Source organism: Engraulis encrasicolus, chromosome 2 (assembly GCF_034702125.1).
Source record: "Engraulis encrasicolus isolate BLACKSEA-1 chromosome 2, IST_EnEncr_1.0, whole genome shotgun sequence".
NCBI lineage: Eukaryota > Metazoa > Chordata > Actinopteri > Clupeiformes > Engraulidae > Engraulis > Engraulis encrasicolus.
The window spans coordinates 56,439,226-56,459,593 of record NC_085858.1 but is presented as its reverse complement, the minus strand read 5'-3'; the positions used below and the strand labels follow the sequence as shown (position 1 = coordinate 56,459,593).

General features: G+C 44.6%; 1 protein-coding gene across 2 annotated transcripts; it reads right to left on the bottom strand.

Annotated features, from left to right (window-relative positions):
- Positions 1-861: 861 nt before the first annotated feature.
- srl (sarcalumenin) lies at positions 862-20,096 on the bottom strand. Of its 2 annotated transcripts, XM_063192566.1 has the most exons (7): positions 19,989-20,096; positions 7,394-7,492; positions 7,057-7,152; positions 5,249-5,284; positions 3,419-3,535; positions 2,699-2,932; positions 862-2,182 (listed from the first exon to the last, which is right to left on the bottom strand). In XM_063192566.1, exons 1-7 carry the CDS (start codon positions 20,044-20,046, stop codon positions 1,371-1,373), a joined length of 1,452 nt encoding a protein of 483 aa, XP_063048636.1. In that variant the 5' UTR covers positions 20,047-20,096; the 3' UTR covers positions 862-1,370. The 2 variants fall into 2 exon arrangements, with proteins under 2 accessions (XP_063048636.1, XP_063048643.1); XM_063192573.1 differs by lacking the exon at positions 5,249-5,284.
- Between the last annotated feature and the right edge of the window lie 272 nt (positions 20,097-20,368).

Genomic DNA, 20,368 nt, shown 5'->3' with positions numbered 1-20,368 from the left:
TGCAAGTCTATGATAATCAGGGAAATAATGTCCAGTCTACTAGTTCCAGTTAATGGTTGCCATGGAAGTCTATGGTCTCTAGTGTACAACCAGAAAGTCTCTGGGTGCATCCCAATATGTGACCTTGCCTCCTCCACTTGTGCTTGTCTCCTCGTCCCGCCTCCTGGCCCCTCCTCCGTGGAGAAAACGATAAAGTTTCCCAGCTGTCATCCTCGCCACAACAACTTTTGAGGGACTGTTTTTCATTCACCATCCCAATTGCAAATGAGAAAAAGACTTTACAATTGAGCTTTTGCAAGATATTGAAATATAATGCTGTTGTCAGTGATGTCATCATGACGAGAAGCAAGTGGAGGAGGCAAGGTCACATATTGGGATGCACCCTCTAATGCAGGTGTCACCAACGTTGTGCCCGCGGGCACCAAGTAGCCCTCCAGGAGCTTCTGAGGTGCCCACCAAGGATGTTAATAAACAGTGACAACTACCAGATTTTAGTCACAGTTAATGCTTTTTTAAATTTAAATATGAGATTAGTTATTCTTTATAATCTATAAGCAAATTATCATTTAATAATAGTGTGATTTGAGAATGATGCCAAGACATCAGTAGAGGATTTTGAACAAAAGTAGCCCTCGGGTAGCCCTCAGTAGCCCTCAGACCCAGAAAGGTTGGGGACCCCTGCTCTAATGCTACCATTGCGGCCCCCAGGTAGCTTGTGGAAAGTGGATTGTATCTTATCTATGTTGCACCCTTCCTATCTTCAGCTTGTCTGCTTTACAAAAGCGTACAACAAAGAAAAATGCCTTGTTAGTTTCTTCCTTAAAAAAAAAAAAACACTTAATAGAAAATGTACACAACTCATCCGTTTTTATTTTTTATTCACGTTCATATATATTGACCTTTTCTTGGCATGGTACTCTCAGTTTTCCCTTGTGTAAATATTATTTTATTCAAAACGCACAGAGTTCATAAAAGTATTGTTGAGGGAAGGAGGGGAGAGTGACGTGTGTCTGCAACTACTCTCAGGTGTAATACTTCAAGGTCAGTCTTTCACTGTGTGATCAAACCCAACACGGTAACCACGGTCACCACCATCAAGGACAGAAGAGCACAGAAATTACTTTCTCCCCATTTTTTTCTGGTAACATTTCAAGCAAAAAAAGCCACTAGACTGGTAAGTGCTCGCTCACATCAGTCCTCCGAATGGCTGCTTTCTCACAATATTTTTTGTTTTACTCACTCATCAACTCATTCTTTTCCGATTTTTTTTCCCAATTTCCTCAAATCTCCTCATTCATTTCGACTCAATGTCTCTCTCTCGCTTTCTCGCTTTCTTTCTCTCTTTCTCTCTCTCCCGTGCTCTCTGCCTGTCAGTTTTTCCGGTATCGGTTCTTTGGTTTCTCTCCACAGCCGGTGGCCTCGCAGGTGGAGAAGATGGGGCTCTTGCCAGAGGTGATGCTGCTGAGCAGGCCGGGCAGATCGGCGGTGATGGCCCTCTCGATCTTATCCAGCAGGCAGCCGCCCATGTAGGAGCACTGCTGCGTCAGCGGCTTGAAGCTGCTCACCGGGTTGATGCCGAAGAAGTCGCGGTAGGCGTCGCGGTTTGGCAGGTCGAACTTGCTGACGTTGGTCTTGGCCAGGATGGACTTGAAGATGTAGAATTTGTCCGGGTCGTCCACGATCTCCTTGAACACCAGCTCGGGGTCGCTGAAGAAGCTCATCTTCTCCTTGAAGGTCTGCACATAGCGGTCCACCAGCAGGCCGTGGATGCGCACGCGGATGCCGTGCTGCCGGATGAACGCGATCTTGTTCTCCAGACGGTTCTCGATCACCTGGTTCAGATCCTCCAGGAGGGAGGTCTCTTCCTTCTTGAAGAGCTCGCGGCTGGTGTCCGGGGCGTAGTCGTAGGGCCAGAAGGAGCTGACGTAAACCCTGGGCGGCTCGGTGACGTTGATGAGGGGCGCCAGGCTCCAGAAGAGGGCGCCGTAGACGCGCATCAGGTCCTGCGTGGCCAGGCTGTCGGCCTTGTTGAGGATGATGCGGATCTGGGACTCGCGGCCCTTCAGCTGCCTGAACAGCATCTCCAGCTCCAGGCCCACGTCCAGCTTGGTGGGGTCGAACACCACGAAGATCAGGTCGGCCCGGTCGATGAACCACTGGCACACGTCGTTAAAGGGGTAGCCTGTGGAGATGGGGGAGAGAGTAGAGATTAATACATGTGAAAGCATCCACTGGCATTAAAGGGGTAGTCTGCGGAGACAAGAAGTAGTAGAGTTAAACCACTGGCATACGTCGTTGAAGTGGTAGAGTATACAGGTGAAATGGGGAGCAGGGTAAGGTATTTCAGTGCATTACAGTACATTTCATTACGCTAAGCTGACACACTGACTTTCATCAAAAAGGCTTACAATTATTTAGGTACCAAGCATTTGTTGCAGTCCCTGAAGCAATGAAGGGTTAGAAGCCTCAAAGGCACTTGAGCCCTTGCTACAGGTGTAGGGAGAGAGGTAAGAGAGTGGCATTCAAACCTGAACCCCTCTCATTCAAAGACAATGTCCTAACAATTAGTCCATTGGTGCCTTTCAGCAGATCTTGTCATTTCAAACTTGGTCATTTAGTGTTTCTATCAGTGTGCTTTTCTTTTGTTTATACACTTCCACATAATTCTGAAACGGAAAAAAGCAAACAAAAAAATCACCTCTTTCTTGCTGCTTGCGGTTCTCAATGATTCCAGGGGTGTCGACGAAGGTGACCCTCTCGAGGAGCTTGTGGGGCATCTCGATGCCGATGAGCTTCTCCAGGAAGTTCTGTCCAAATTTCTCCAGGGGCGAGAAAGAGCGCGAGCTGTCTGCCGCCATGACGATACCCTCCACAGAGCGAATCTTCTCTCCGTGCATGATCACCGTGAATTCTGAGGTAGTCGGTTCAGCACCTGAGGAGAGCAAAAGAGACAGAAAGAGACACAAATATGGATCGTGGATGTCTGCCTGCATGAAATATAAACAGGAATGTAGCAAATGCAGAACATCTACAGTAATACACTTAGCAGTGCACATAGGTATAACTTCTCAATCAATCTGGCCCCTGCCCCAGCATCTGACTTGTCTCGAAATCCCACATTGAATTGTCTTCCACTCTCAATAAAATACATTGATTGGTTCGGTTGACTTTTTCACATTATCGATTAAAAAGAGGTTTCTGATTATCAAGTGAAGGTGCACAGACTAGCACCAGCCCACACTTTTCTCAAATAATAGATTCAAGATTATTGATTAAATTATTGAGTAAAATGAAGGTTGCAACAGTTCTCTGCTTTAAATGAATGAATGAATGAATGAATGAAGGGAGAAGAAATAATAATAATAATACCTAATTAAGTTTTAAAAGAAGGCCTAAGCATTTTAAAAAGCGGTGATACCTGTGTAGAGCTGGTAATTGGCGTCCTGCAGGCCGAGCAGGTAGTTGATCATGGAGGACTTGCCTACGCTCCAGGGCCCCAGGAACAGCACCATGGGCTTGGAGGTGATCTCTCCATCTGCGGACACACAAACACATCATTTTCCAAATTATACTGATCTCTCCATCTGCGGACACACAAACACATCATTTCCAAATTATACTGATCTCTCCATCTGCGGACACACAAACACATAATTTCTAAACTATAATTTTTCTCTTCTCTACTTTGCCCATTCTGTACCTATAAGCATATAGTGTTTGGACTACAAGAGGGCAAACATTATTTCACTATGCATTCTTGTGTTGTATATGTATTCGATACAACACACAGTATTGCTTGACCACACAATGGCCTTACTTGATATAGCTGTACGTACAGTACATTTCTTTATCCAATTTACTGGGTGACCCAAACACCAAGGCTAGCAGGGACACAGGTGCTTCATGATTTACATCAATCAAGATCGGCTTAAACTTGAGATGTTTGTGCACAAAGCATATGGAACCGAGACAATCCAACAGCAGACGCAAAAAGGAAAAGTGCAGACAAAATGCTGGATACAGCTCAAACACCAACAGCAAAACCATAGCTGCAGAAAAACAAGCCACAAATCAGCATTGACGTGGGTTTTCAAAGCAAAGTCAGGCAAACCTAATCCCCACAACAAAGCACAGTACACATGCACAGACATATAAAAAAAATCTTCTTCAAACAATAAGAATTCTCCTCAACCAAACCTCAGTTCCTCCTCATTTTGAAGTAAATTGGGTATCATGGTGTGACATAGCATTTCCTTGTCTGCCATCACACGCACGCACACACACACGCACACACACACACACACGTTCATACAGTATATTTTAAGATACAAGATGAAGGTGTGAAGACCTCAGAAAGACTCTCAGTCGGGGATACAGTTCCTCCGTTGTAAAATGAACCCAAGTGTCTTGTGCTGTGTACACAGAATGTCCCACATGTGCTCCAGTAGCAGCTGGTGAGTAGCAAGTGTTTCTGTTTTTGCAAATGATCGTGCAGGTGCTATGTAATATGGACTGACAGGGAAGCTGACAAGGTGGGGACAAAGGTGTCAGAAGTCCTGGGCCCACGGAGAAAGGGGCACCAGAATTGGTTCCTCATTACGGGCATTTTGGATTAGTAGCCCTGTAAACTGATAGAGCATTGTAAAGAAACGGAGAGGGAAAAGAATTTTGTGGATGACGGAAGAATGAAACCTGTTTATTAAATGAAAGGCTGTCTGTTTTAGAAGATTTTAGCGTGTGTGTGTGTGTGTGTGTGTGTGTGTGTGTGTGTGTGTGTGTGTGTGTGTGTGTGTGTGGGTGGGTGGGTGTTTGTGTGTGTGTGTGTGTGGGTGGGGGTGTGTGTGTGTGTGTGTGGTGTGGGGTGGGTGGGTCGGTGTGTGTTGGTGGGTGGGGGGTGGGTGTTTGTGTTTGTGTGTGTGTGTGGGGGTGTGTGTGTTTATGGGGGTGGATGTCTGGAAAGGGTGATATTAACATGGGCAGTGTGGTGCAGTTTGCAGTCTATACTGAAACACGTTCTTGTCCTGAGCTATCAAAGGAACTCTACTAATGTGTCTTGCACTAGCGTTTCTTGTCAATGAGACCGCACTGAGCTTGACTAAAAAAAGGCACCAATTGCATGGAATGGACGCAGGGCAGCCACGTTCCAGTCAAATGTCTCGAAACATAGAGAGGCCATTTGAAAGGAATATCAACGCTACGTTATCTGAAGCCGGGTTGGCAGAGCATGCAATAGCCCTGGTCTACCCACCTGTGGCAGAGTCCCCTAGCGTGCGTCCAGGGTAGGCTGTTAGGGGAGGAGGAGGAAGAGGAGGAGGAGGAAGGAATATGAGGAAGAGGAGGGGAGAGGAAGATGAACAGGGAGGCAGATGATGAGGGAGGGAGAAGAGGAAGAGGAGAAGAGGAGGAGATTAAAGGGAGGATGAGGATGAGGAAGGGGGAAGTGGAAGAAATAGAGGAAGGAAAACAGGAGGGGGAGCAGGGAGAAGAGCAGAAGCAGGGACGGGGAAAGAAGAGGAAGAAGGGATATGAGGAAGAGGAGGGAAGAGGAAGAGGAAGGGATATGAGGAAGAGGAGGGAAGAGGAAGATGAACAGGGAGGAGACGGAGGGGAAGGAAACAGGAGGATCAGGGAGAAGAGCAGAAGCAAGGATGGGAAAAGAGGAGGAGGAAGAAAAGGATGACAAGGAAGAGCAAGGGAGAAGAGGAGGAGGAGGAAGAGGGGGATGAAAGGAGATGCAGGAAAATCAGAAGAGATGAGGAAGACTCAGGTAAAGTCAGGTAAGAAAGAGAAGGATGATAGAGCAAGAGAAGGGGGTAAAAGAAAAGGAAGAATGAAGGAAAGGCAGGAAGGAAGATGGGTAGAATAAATGAAAGAAGAACAACTCTGAAAAGCAAAAGAGGGTGGTTGGATTATGAGACTGGAGTGTGGGATAGCAGAAGATGAAATAAATGTGTATGCCTAATAAGAGGAACGATCCCGAGCAACACAAATGTAGACACAACATTCAATTTTTAATTCAGGTCCTCAGCAAACGCCTCAACTATTGTGAGCCTGAATTAGAATGTGAAGTTATATCCACATCTATGTTACTCGGCATTGTTTCTATTATTATCAAAAGTTTCCCTCATCGATTGACCTCCCTCACTGTGTGTGTGGTGCTTCTTGTCCTTTTCCAAAGGCGTGTACGTTTCATGCTCGACCCAACAGGCCACTGACATTACGAGGAAGTTAATTGCTAAAAAGTATTACGGAAATCAAAGGGGCATCTCTACTCTGAAACCACCCATTTGCATAGCAGATATTTCAAAGCATCAACCTGAATACTTTTATAACGTCAGGATTTGCATATGGATGCCAAAAAGTTTGTCAAAAACGGAACGTCACTGTCCAGTTGTCATGTATTACAAGGACGTGTTTTTTTAAGAGATGGAATAGCATCTAGTATTTATGTGATAAATCTATTTGTCATGAAGTTTGATAATTTCTTACTTTTATTCTCATTGGGAAAATGTTCTTTGTGCGTTACTAGAAACATGAGTTACTAGTTCCAATCGAATGAAGAGCTTCAATATGTGATGGAAAAGAAAGCTAAAAAAGAGAGCAAAGTACAGTAATAGACTGTGGTTTAATAATATACACTTTTGCAAATGACGTTCTCTCTATCTGCCAAGCCAACAAACAACTCCCAGCCCCACTGTGGAAATCAACCATAACTCATTCAAAGTAATTATCCATTCATAAAAATGGATACAAATCCAACTGCTCAATACCATGGACAATATTTCCACCAACATTCCGTTTACATGGTATTCATTCTATATGAAGCCTCCACCAGTTCTCCAACTAAGGGGTTAACTATGTGGCGTCGACTCATTTATTCTCTTCTGCAACACTCATTAGACATGGGTGACAATGGGATGTGATAAGTAGTAGGGTTGAAAACCAAAACAACAACGCCGACGGTAATCCAACTACTCATGCATCCATTCCCAACAGGTCTCATATCAACAACAGTATGCGGTATGCTCGTATGGTATGATAATGCACTTCCCCTACCTGAGATTTCGTGCTGGCGTAGCTCATTGTACTTGTAGGCTTGCTCCATGGGCTTTATGGAGGAGTGGTAGATCTTCCTGAGTTGCTGTAGGGCAGCTGAGAGAAAGAAGACAGATTTTGCATTGCATTACAACTTAAGAAGATGAACAATTGTCCCTCCAAATTGAAAGAAAAATGTGATATTTGTGTCAGTACACACACTGCATAGTCTGTAGACTGTGTGTGTGTGTGTGTGTGTGTGTGTGTGTGTGTGTGTGTGTGTGTGTGTGTGTGTGTGTGTGTGTGTGTGTGTGTGTGTGTGTGTGTGTGTGTGTGTGTGTGTGAGTACAGTACACACCTGCATAGTCTGCGGCCTTCTCTTCGGCGGCTAGTCTCAGTGTTTCATCGATGTGGGAGCGATCCCTCAAGATGGAAGCCAACACATCCTCCTCCTCATCTGTAGAGAGAGAAGGACATCACCATCATCATTGTCGTCATTGACGTCATCATCATCATCATCATCATTACTTACTACCACAATCACTACCACCATCATCATCATCTGCATGAAACACAACACATCCTCCTCATCTGTGGAGAAACACATCATCATCTTCTTCTTATTCTTCATCATCTTCATCATCATCATCATCATCATCATCGTTATCACCACCACTACCACCACTACCACCATCGCCTGCACGCAAACTACACATTCTCCTCTTCTGTGGAGAGGGCAGATCATCATCATATGTGCACGGCACCGCCACATCATATTCAGAGAGAGTAGAGAGAGAGGTTCCATTGGCCCATTGTTTCCGGGTTCTATTATTGCAAGGGGGAGGGGGGGAAATCCCCCTTTAGGCAGACCTAGGCAGACCTAAGGACTGTTCTATTCAATGCAAGGAGGCAGACCGGAACCTGGTCATGTTAGGTGCCCATAGCAATCTATCACACTGGCATATCTCTATATACTTAAAGAATCACTGTCATATTGCACATCACATCCGAAATCTACACACCACCCTTAGGGAAGCAGATGTCTTCACTGTTGGGTAGTCTGTCTAGTGACAACCCACAGGACTTTTGAATTGATGCAGGTTGCTATGGCTGGCTGATGAGTCACCATGATGTGCACGCGATGTTGCATCCTATTGGTTATTATTTTGGCTGTGCTATCCTGTGCAGACAAATCTGCCAGTTCCCAGTCCCTATATGCCCTACCAACAGTGGTTCCCAAACTTTTTCAGCGGGGATCCCCTTCTGTACTTTATTAAAGATACAAGTGAATACTGGTACTAACCAATTTACGGAATCATATTAGCTGTGGATTTTAGGTAATGTCCCTTTTGTCCGCGACCTTCTTTCAGTACCTCTGCAACCCCTCTAGGGGTCCCGACCCCCAGTTTGGGAACCACTGCCCTACCTCATCTTGTGGGTTCTAACAAGGCTTACATCACTTTATATTACCCAACATTTCATCACATTATATCACCTTACGCTACAGTACATTAAGAGCCATTTATAGAACGATATGACCACAATGAATGAACGCTCAGATAAATGTTCTTGTGCGGTTCCGTAGTATTTAGCGGACACTTGTATGGACAACCATGCAGGGACACAGTAGATTTAGGCAGAGGAAATAATCCAGAATCAGTTTTGGGGTAGCTTGGCTTGTTTGGCTAAGGCAGTCGTTCTCAACCTTTTCTGAATAAATGCCCCCCTGAACCTCATCAAAAGCCTGTCAGTGCCAACGCCCCCCCTTAGTATAGAAAAATAAAATGGACTAATGCCCCCCCAATGGCAATGCCATTAGTAAACACGGGCTAATGGGTCCAAATGGCTAGTAAGTTGATCTTTACTACCAGCCAAACTGAAATGTCCGGTTAGAGCCCTGGGTGGACATATGCCATAGGATGCTACTTGTCCTGCTTCAAACACATTACAGTAAATTGAATGTGTCTGACGTCAACTGAAAAAGGCTAATTCAACATTTGATGTGACACTATGGATCTCCAGGGGATCCCACCTATTAGGCCACAGAAGGATTCAGTTTAACCCATTGTGTCCTGGAGACACATATACAAGTTTTTCAGGATTTTGAGATTTTAGCTGTTTTATAAACTATGTGAGTATGTTAGAGCTGAATGAACACATTACAATGCAAGGGGGGGGGGGTTTGGCTTTTAAATGTAACTCACTTCATGTTTGTATGTGCTTCGGAGGCTGAGATATTTAGGATTTAATAGGAAGAGGGCACCCTTTCCCAAAAATGGCTTAGGACAAAATGGGTTAAAGGGTGCGTGGATGACATTTGAGGCATTTTGTCACCTAATGCTGGTTCAGGCCAGCATACATAGAGGTTGTGCTGCAGACCTTGGTCACTGTATTTTTAGAGCATACTGTATGTCCTCTGGGGTTTGCGGGTCCTTCTTACTAGCGGTAGTGGTCTGATAAAGGACAGTCACTCAACAGTAGGACAAGTACTTCCAACCAAAAGTAAGAAATTGCATTAGTGGTCTGCTAAAGGATAGTCACTCAACAGTAGGACAAGTACTTCAGCAAAACCAAAAGTAAGAAATTGCATTAGTGGTCTGCTAAAGGATAGTCACTCAACAGTAGGACAAGTACTTCAACAAAACCAAAAGTAAGAAATTGCATTAGTGGTCTGCTAAAGGATAGTCACTCAACAGTAGGACAAGTACTTCAACAAAACCAAAAGTAAGAAATTGCATTAGTGGTCTGATAAAGGACAGTCACTCAACAGTAGGACAAGTACTTCCAACCAAAAGTAAGAAATTGCATTAGTGGTCTGATAAAGGACAGTCACTCAACAGTAGGACAAGTACTTCCAACCAAAAGTAAGAAATTGCATTTTGATAACACCACTGACTGAGTAAAAAAAAAGGACTTAGAAGGGGCAGTCTTTAGAAGGGGTGGTCGTGGCCTAATGTTAAAGATGGCCTCTCAACGTCATTTGATTAATATTGCTGTGTTCCCCATTGTTATTGAATGTGTTACGCGTTGGTCCTGTTTTAAAAAACGTTCTGGTTGCTTTGTTTCAAGCCGTTTTTGCAAGCCAGCAAGGTGGCTTGTGGAGAAACGAGAGGGTGTTCCGTGTTTCTCGTGGAAATGCGTCTCTGATTGGCTCGCTCTTCCTGTTTTCGTGGAAATGCGTCTCTGATTGGCTCAGTCCTCCTGTTCTTGGAGAGAATGTAATGGGAAACAGAGTCGCCACTTCCCCGGGTGGTACTGCACTATAGGGGCGCCAATGGAGGCGTGCATGCTCCATTCAGGGCTGTGCTCTTTCGACAGCGACCCCTAGGCGAGCTGCAGGCATGGAGCAACCAGAGTGGGCTTGCTGTATGGATGAGGCTTTGTGCTGTGTGTGTACATGAGAGTAGCAACCAGCTGATAGCTAAGCTAAGCTAGATTTCGGGCCACCAGACGTTGCTTGTATTGAAAACAAGCAGAAAAAAATTACTCGACATGTTTTTAGAAAAATGGGTCGACATAAACCTTTGTGGGCGACGCAGAAAGGCTTTCATGATTCGCTCGTTTCTCTGCATTATTTATGTCAATTGGGAAACACCGGGAAACACAGCCAGGCGAGGTGACGCACCGCTATGAGAGCCTTGCAAGTGAGTTTAACTTGGGGTGACCGTCCGATCTTCAAAAGGAGTGAGTAAAACTGTGTTTTATCGGAAGTTGGCCTTTAAGCGAGTTGATCTTTCAATCTTGGGGGTTCTAGGTTCGAATCCTAACTGACCTCTATATATGGATGAAGAGCCATTCACATTGCTCCAGGGATTGAAATCAATACCCTGAAAAATAACTATGTCGCCTTGGATAAAAGTGTCAGCTAACTGTAATGTAATGTAAAAAGGATTGTACTTTATTACATCTACTTCCTGTTGGGGTAAATACTGTATGTTGCTTATTCCTGTTAAGAAACATGTTTGGCCATACAATATGAACACTTTCAGGGCATTTTACTCACTTTTAACAGTCGTATAGCCTAGTCACTGCCTTTTTGGCTTTTGTATGGCCTTCTAGGCCAACTTTATACATGTATGTAGGCACAGCATGGTCTCAATGGGAGACAAGGAAGGGGAGGGGAAGGGGAAGGGAAGCGATGAGACTGGGGCTCATAAAGAGTCTGTGAGACTGTTGGGGCTCACAAGTTATTTGTAAATATGTGACCTTATCATGGAGCGGCTCAGTGGCTCCCTGCTCTTGATTAAAATGGCTGCAGCCATATCGGTCATCTGCCCTGAATAGGTAACCGTAGAAGCCTGCTGAAATCACCATGGCGTCGCAAATGAGGAGCTAAACATTGGGGTGGGGATGGGGATAGGGGGTGGGGGGATTCCCCAGTTTCATAACAACTGTCGTAGAATATCGTAGAACCCCAACAACCACCCACCCACCCCCAATAACATCCAGCAACACTGCCACCACTCCACCCCAGCCCTTCCTGACCCCCCCGACCCCCCCATTCCTTAAGCCGTCTAAATATAGCCCCTGATGGAGGCTGGATGATGACCTGCGCGGCCCGTCCTTGTGGACCAGGGAACAGGCAGTTGCTTTATGATCACTGTAGAGATGCAAGTTCTCAGGTTACACCATAGGACTGGCCCTTGATGCTAAAATTAGCCACGGCCGGGTGGTTGCAATGGTTCACGCTTTCAGACGACGAGATGGACTTCACAGCTTTTGTCACCGACACATTGATTGGTGCTTTGTGTGTGGAGTGATGTGTGTATACAGTATAAGCCACATTGAATAAGACACACTGAATTGAGGAGTATCCCATGAAATATTCGAATATTTCACCTTCTTTAAAGGCGAATATCTTCACTGAATTAAAAGCACGTCGACATGGTCGACATGAGTCGTTTGTATGTTCTGTAGCCATGGCTACGTCCAAATGTCAGAGCTTTCCATTGGGCACAGCTTTAGCCATGTTAAATCAACCGCACTTAGCCCCAGTAAGTACATCGTAATCACCCCAGGAATGTATCTCTTAAAAGCAGGGCGTGCAGTTTGTGGTCCCACTGGTTTATTAACTGGGAGATGAAAATGTACGCGCACAAAGACGGCCCGTAACAAAGCAGACACAACTGGCATTGTGTAAGCAGCTGGAGTAGACGTTAGCCACAACACAATTATCTCTAGGTATTAGCTACATGAGAAATCACTCTCTAGGTATTCCCAAGACAATCATGATGACATATCACAAAAAGCAAGAATGTGCATCACCCATCACGCATCACCCCATCATCCAAGGCTCAAGTCTCAAATTCTCATACTAGATTGAATAAGGAAACTTGTGTCAGCCATACTTTTTGATAAACTAAGATATGTGAACAGCAACCTGTAGAATGTGGACTTCTACAGAGACTAGATATTTGTTGGGGACACTGTCTGTGGGGAGATACTATGTGAATGTAATTGCACAAAGGCTATAGCAAGATACATGAAAGAAGAGTCCAAAAAAGTCTGTGGCTAGATATGCGAATGAACAGTTCTAACAAAAAAACAAAGTGGGGGATAGTATATGTGAATGGAGTTCTAGATTGTCAGTGGCTAGATGAAAAATGAACAGAGCTCTAGAACGACTGAGGGGTATGTATATGGAGAGTTCTAGGAAGAGTGTGGTGAAATTCTGTATGTGACTTTACATGAATGAAGAGTTCTAGAAAGGTCGTGGGGAGATACTGTGACTTCTAGAAAGGCGGCGAGGAAGTGCAGGCCTCCCCAGTTGGCAGTGTCCTGGAATGTGACACCCTCACCCCAGCTCACCCATACATCCATACCCACCACGCCTCCCCACCTTTTGCCGCTAACTGAGGAGGGGAGGGAGCCCACTGACCCCCCCCCCCCCCCCCATGCTATCAAGGCCTATCTACTGAAGGTAACTCAAGCCCGAAACATCAGCGTACAGTCGGGGAGTGTAAAGCTTTGATTGTACATGCGGGAGACTGTTAATTGCCATGCAAGAATGCAGGCATCCATATAGATACATGTACTCATCACAGTAACACTAATAGAGTTTCCGTACATACAGTATATATGAGATTACACTCACAGCTAGACACACGAGATCGTTAGCCGCTAGTGCCGTCAAGAAATAGCTCCTTACAAACTAAGTAATAGCTTAATAGTAGTACATTCTGTCATTGCAGATTTTGCTCAATCTTGAATATTGAAGTGCAAACTCAAATGTACAAAAACACACAGAGACGGAATTGCTGAAAACAGCTTCAAAACAGAAACTATTTCAAGTAGCCTACAGCATCAACAGACCCGTGCACAGGTGGAAGTGGAGCGCTTTACTTTAAGTGTCCAATGGCAGTTTGGTATCTAAGGAATGTGTTCTATTGACCAGCTGAGCTACAGAAATAGATACTAAACACAGTCTACAAACATCACTATTGGATTGCTCGAATCACACACCCAGTCCAAATATCACAACATAGAATGTTTCCGAAAAGGATGTCTGATTTATGACTCTATTTGTCCATTGCATCCCATGTGGCAGCACTGATATTGACCATTGGCAATGTTAAGCTTAAGCACAACTGAATGTAACTGTATGAGTATTAATACACCAAATAAAAAAAAAATGAAAATATTGCATCAGGAAAAAGCCATCAATGTTAAATGATCCATGTCCACTGATCACTAAAAAATAAAATATTGCAAGGATCTGGGCTGAACAGGAGTGTGTATTCAGCATTCTGACTCAACCAATTACTACCAGTGTCAGTTGGAGGGCCTGATATCACACCTTCCCTCACTCAAACAAGTTCCTCTATTTTGGATCGCACCTGGTGTTGTCAGTTAGCATGATACCCTAAAATGAGCGCCCATAGTATGCCTATTCTTTTTAAAGCATGCTCGGGACCCAGTACATGAATGTCCTGACAGAAAAAGAATGACTGCTGCTGCTCACACTGTAAGAATCATGTGCCTGTCTGTAGACGCATCACAAACCCCACAAACGTGGGAAAGAATACTTAGCACACTTTCCGAAAGCCACTGTGTCAGTATAGCGATGGCAATACATCAGTCAAGTCTGAATGAATGTCCTTGTGACCAGGCACTGCACAGCTAACTGACGTACACTGTCCCCATTCTGCAAAGTGCTTCTGTCATTTTATAATTTCTAACATTAAAGGTTTAGTGTGTTTTTTAGTCATTTATTTTATAAATGAGTGCTGCCCATTGACTAATATAACCTAAGCAATACAACTATGTTTACTGGTCTGGCTAAAGTAAGTTTTGCACCCAATATATCTGAGTGGTAATTCAAAATGGCAGACATAGACAAGATCCACCTAGTCAAGTATGAAAAGTGTACATTTCTAAGTCATAATGAATATGTGAACACTTGAATTGATGGTGGTGGTAAATACATACTCACAAAAAAGATAACATTTGTGAATGAGCAGAATAAACTACTAAAATTACATACTCTACCTTAAGAAGAAGAAGAAGAGTTTTTGTAAGCTGTTTTTGTATTGTCTTGTCTCGCTCACTTACAACATTGAGTCGGCAGGTAACAACATGTGAATCACTTGGCATGAAACAAATGCATCTTCACATTTACTTCAGTAAATAGAAACATGTGTGTGTGTGTGTGTGTGGGCATAGGATAGCACATAACGATGTATGACAAGTAAATATAGTACATGAAATATTATACCTCTGATTACACTACTTGGATGGGAGTATGATTTTATTCATAGCCACTCTACTAATACACAAGGCCAACCTCTGCTCCAGTTCACTAGCTCGAGAGATCGTGACATCAGGCAGGAAAGGTTACAGTGTAACTGCACTTCAAATACAGTACAGCTGCCTACAACTATATCAAAATCATCTCCTAACATAAAATGTGATCTACCGTCTACCTACGGGATCTCTCCATGTGGATGGACACAACAAGTTAACAAGATGGTATTGACAATGCCATTGGAATAATGCTACTATATTACTGGGATTAGCAATGCTCTGTTGCTGAGATTAGCAATAACAATGCTTGATTACTAAGATTAGCAATAATAATGCTCTATTACAGAGATAAGCAAGCAGTTTTAGCTCTTTTCAACCTTTGACCCAGCTAGCTGGCATATGCTATACATTCGCCAAACGTATGTCTATTTTCATCACACTGATTAAAACACATTGAGATGCATGTATGAATGGCGCTACACAGATAAAATTATTGTTACTTTTTCTAGCATAAGAACATGGGCTATCCAAGTTGTTGATTATTTGGGTTGGCAAAGGTAACGGGACCAATTGTATTTGACATATTTTATCTGTCATCAAGTACAACAGCCACACAAATAGTGAAACTGTTTGGCAAACTACAAGACCATCTTCAGAGCGTATCGAAACAGAAATTGTCAATTTCTGTTACATAGACAAAAAAGGTGGATTTAACTCATACCTCTGAGAATGAAGCTGAGTATCTTGCAGCTTAGCTGCACAGTTCAGTTTTACTTTTAGAATTATGGACACCCAAACTTAGGTGGGCTGTGTTGTCACTGACTCTAGAACTACCAACAGACCTGTCTGGCCTTGTAGATATACCAGGAGAAGGATACGGGGCAGAATCAAGCAAGTGGTTAAAACAGAATCTCATCACAAAGCAGAGTTACTGTATGGGCCTGCAGACATGCCACCATCATCCTAATCATCACTATTAAAAACCAACAACTAGTGTCACTTTTACACTAAAGATCCACTTGGATCTTACCATCTACATATAGTACATAGGATTCACAGTATAGTGTCTGTCTTGAAGTTCCTCTCAGTCTGAGTGAATGAATAATTCCGAATGATATAGTTCCGTTGAGTTTACTTTGATCTTTCCTTTAATTCCGAGTTAAGAGGTGTTTACACAATGTTTTAAAAGCGGGATTAATCTTTTTTCAGAATGAAATGGAGTTAATTCGGAATTAAATGTCTCATGTAAACATAGCCAATGTATCATGACAGGGGACCATGAAAGATCTTCTCAATGTACCTACCATACTGTACTGTGGTTTTACAAACCTTGTTAATGTCACCACAGAGTAGCATCCATCTTCACAATTGTCACCCTGTGCGTCTATTTCGGACATAACTCGCCTTGTCGTCACCCCACCGTGCCAAAGGCCACTGAGTGAGCAGCTGGCTATTTTCTGCTCGTAGTACCAGTGACAGCACCAGCGGTTGTCGGTACTATTCAGGGGGGGACCAAATGTCTTTTGGTCAAATGACAGCTCTGTTTGTCACAACAACACTTCCTCTTTTAATTTTTACATTTGTTGATGACTTCGGCCTTGTTTTAATTATTACATTTGGTGTGGGGTCCATGAGAGGTTACAGTATAACTGAATTTTGTGTCCATCCACCTTGACCCATTCAAATGGGCAGACAACTCATACAGTACAATTACATAAGTACATATTTTTCAAAGCGGACACTTTTCTATCCGTTGACATAAATAAAGACACAATGTGGATAAAAAGAAACAAAACACCACTTTGACAGGTGTGTTTAGGTAACTCCCTAAAACCAGAATTTTAAGAGAATTTTAAGGCCCAAAACGATGTGCTTACAAAGATATGCATAATTTAAAGCACGTGTAAACAAGGTCTACTAAGTAGTAGGAGCCTTGTGTTGTGTCTGCCCAATGCTAGGCAGTTCCAAAGACAGATGGGAGGGGGGCAGGGGGGGTTATTGTTGTGTGTTTCAAGTGACATACTGTACGGATCGATGATATACAGTACTTTGAAGTGGTATGTCATTCACAACAGCCAACAGACCTCTACAACTAACAAAACTACAGTTCTAGCAAAACCACAGGAATGAAAAGTCAACAGCTGATGCCTCCATTGTGACGACTGTCTTGGCACACAGAGAAAAAGGCAACACACAGCAATACAGCAGGACAGCACGGCCCTGTAGGGGGCTGGGCAGTAGGCTCTCTGCCGTGTGGCCAGGCAGACACAGACAGACAGAAGATAATGCATGGCCCTATAAGGCCAGCGATGGGGAATGGGGAGCGATTGTGACAGTGCAGGGGGAGAGCAGCTGCGAGCGTGGCGGAGTAGAGCAGAGTAGAGCAGAGCGTGGTAGAGCAGAGCGGGGTAGAGCAGAGCGCAGCGGCATGGTGTGGAATGGAGAGTGACTAAGGGAGGGGTGTCAAACTCGAATTCACAGAGGACCAAAATTAAAATCTGGGATGAAGTCGCAGACCAAACCCAATGTTAAATGGGCTAAAGTCGTGCATGCATGCACTTAAAACTCAGATATGTTTTACAAAAACTCATTTGGTATCTTAAATGTGCCTGAACATATTCTGTTGTTTGAGTGCGAGATGTCACATCGACCTCTGCCCCATCGCACATCATGTTATCAAGATCATGTTACTATACAGTATATTAATGGCTTATTGTGGGCCAACTGTAAGACACATTTGAAAAAATGATCTCGCGGGCCAAAGAAAATGACTCAGTGGGCAAGATTTGGCCTCGGTGCCTGAGTTTGACATCCCTGGGCTAAGGGGTGTGTGAGGTGCTGCACTGCACCAGAGCCATCTAATAACAGAGTTACGTCACTCCCATAGACCTCTGTGGTCCAATCTTTCCACAGCAATGGCGGCTCTCATGGAGCCTCACGGAGCGTTAACATGGAAATCCCCATTGACTTTAGTTCTATTAGAAGTTACTTAGTTCTAGGAGGTGGCCGTAGAACACAGAAAATGTGGTAAAGGTAATGTAATTTGTTTGTACTTAATCTTTGTTTGGTATGTGATGGTTCTGTGTTAGTTTCCAACGAACAGAAGTTTACTGTTAAGAAACATTTTAATCTACGCGAATCACATCACCAACCGACTTCCTGGTCCCCGGTTTGCACAACTCTTATTAGACGGCTCAGCACTGCACTACACAGCATCTATAGAGGTTGGGTGTTTGGTTACATGACGCCTTCTAATCATAGGCACCTGATGAACGAGCACCTGGGCCATAACAGACACCGAAGTCGGCTCAAGGACAAGGAAGGACATCACCATCACCATCCATCACCATTTATGTCTCATCTACAATCCGTCAGCCTTATGGCTAAACAGCTATTGACAATGGTCCAAGGCAGATACAAATTAGACAGAGGTATTAACTGTCACAACAGTGGGCTTCAATGCCAGGGTAAATGGTTGCCTGACACACCACTAAAGCCATGAGTGATGGCTTTCAACGTAAACATATAAGCAACAATATAACATTACTCCATACCACGTTATGATAACTTGATTAAAAATAGAAAACGCAGACTGGATAATACAGGACAGATAAGCATGAGGAACAGTAATGTGCAATTTGACCGTAATGATGGTAAGTAGCCTGTACTGATGGGGTTGCAGCAAGAGGTGATGGAGAACACACACACACGCACACGCACATGCACACGAGAGAGAGAGAGAGAGAGAGAGAGAGAGAGAGAGAGGAGGGATAGAGAGAGAGAGAGAGAGAGAGAGAGAGAGAGAGAGAGAGAGAGAGAGAGAGAGAGAGAGAGAGAGGAGGGATAGAGAGGCCACAAGAGAGGGACAAAGAGGGAGAGAGAGTCAAGGGGACATGCATGCAGGGCAGTCACTCTTTCAGCTTCTCTTCCCCTCTCCTCTCCTTCAGCCTCTCTCCTCTCCTCTCCTCTCCTCTCCTAGCTTCTCTCTCCCCCTCTACTGTCCTCTCCTTTCTTCTCTTAGCTTCTCTCCCCCCTCTCCTCTCCTTTCTTCCCCTCTCCTCTCCTCTCTTAGCTTCTCTCCCCCCTCTCCTCTCCTATCTTCCCCTCTCCTCTCCTCTCTCAGCTTCTCCCCCCCCCTCCTCTCCTCTCCTCTCCTCTCTCTGGTGAGCTATGAGTTTCCAGCAGCTGGTGCTAGGGCTCAGGACAGCTGACGCTGTGTCACGGCCAAACTGCACCCAACTGCACACAAGCCTGCGGATAACCCCTACTGATTAGCTCCATAAGGGGCTCAGGCGGGCAGCAATATATAGCCATGGGAAACTACCCTTTGGAAATCGAGTATCATAATAACAACTATAATGATGACAGAGAACTGGGTCTGTATGGCACAATCCATACCGAAGACACAGCTCAAAGCGCTTCTTTCAGTTTGTCAAGAAAGCACCGGGTAGCATTTTGATGTTGTTCTACATGCCAAGCCTCCAGGGAGTAAACTGCACATTGGAGACGCAGTTGGTCAAACGCAATTTCCAACTTCTGTGCTAACCCTGTTACACAGATTCTTGACAATAAAGTACACTTGACTTGAGTATTAATATGACAGAGGAAACTATACACACATGACGATGGCCTCCCAAAAGCAAGCCGCCATGTCACGCCACGCCACGCCACCAAAGTTATCTTAATTTAAATTTAAACCTCTTTAAAATAGACTCGTCTGGCCCAGTGTAACGGGACACTGCAACCTGTCCCTGGGTAGAGAGATGGCCTGTGTGTCTCCATAGTCACCCATACAAACTGAAAGCTGTTAGTGGTATAAATGTAGCCAGTCAGACAGGCCAAAGGGGGGCATGGCTGTCCTTCAGATACATGTGCACGGCACGCTGGGGCTTTCCACAGCATGAGGCCTGTGGCGTTATCACTTATCACAGCATAAAGACCAGGGTGCCATCGGTCGCACTCCATCTTTCTACGAATTTCTATTTTAATCAAGACAGGATGTCACCTCCCAGGTGTGACACAATACCAGTTATTGTAACACTCAAACACATTATGTCACTTCCGAGACCTCCAAAAACTTTCACATTACTCTTCAAGCAATGCCTACATGAATAAAACAACTTTGCAAAAACAAAATTCAGTGCCTACCCAAATGTCAGAAAACAGTTTAAGAACAATGAATAAATGAATGTAAAATAGTGTTTTGTTACCTGCTGTGGTGAGGAGCAGCAGAGAGAGTATGCAGCAGACTGAGACCAGGGCCTTCATGGTGGCTGCCAGGAGAATGCTCACCGCACACGGGCCTTTATATACCCTCGCCAAAGGTGAGCCCAGACCCACATGTCAGGGGACAGGCAGACCCCCCAGCCAGGGAGAGGAGAGGGGGTGTAGGGAGGAGGAGCTAACCTGACCCCCCAGCCAGGGAGAGGAGAGGAGGGGAGGGGAGAGGAGAGGAGAGAAGGGGAGGGGACAGGAGAGGGGGGGGTGTAGGGGGGAGGAGTTGACCTGACCTGGGCGGGGCATTGCTCCACTGGACTGGCAGCTGACTGAGGCGGGCAAATGCTGCTGGCAACGGTGTTTGTGTGGGTGG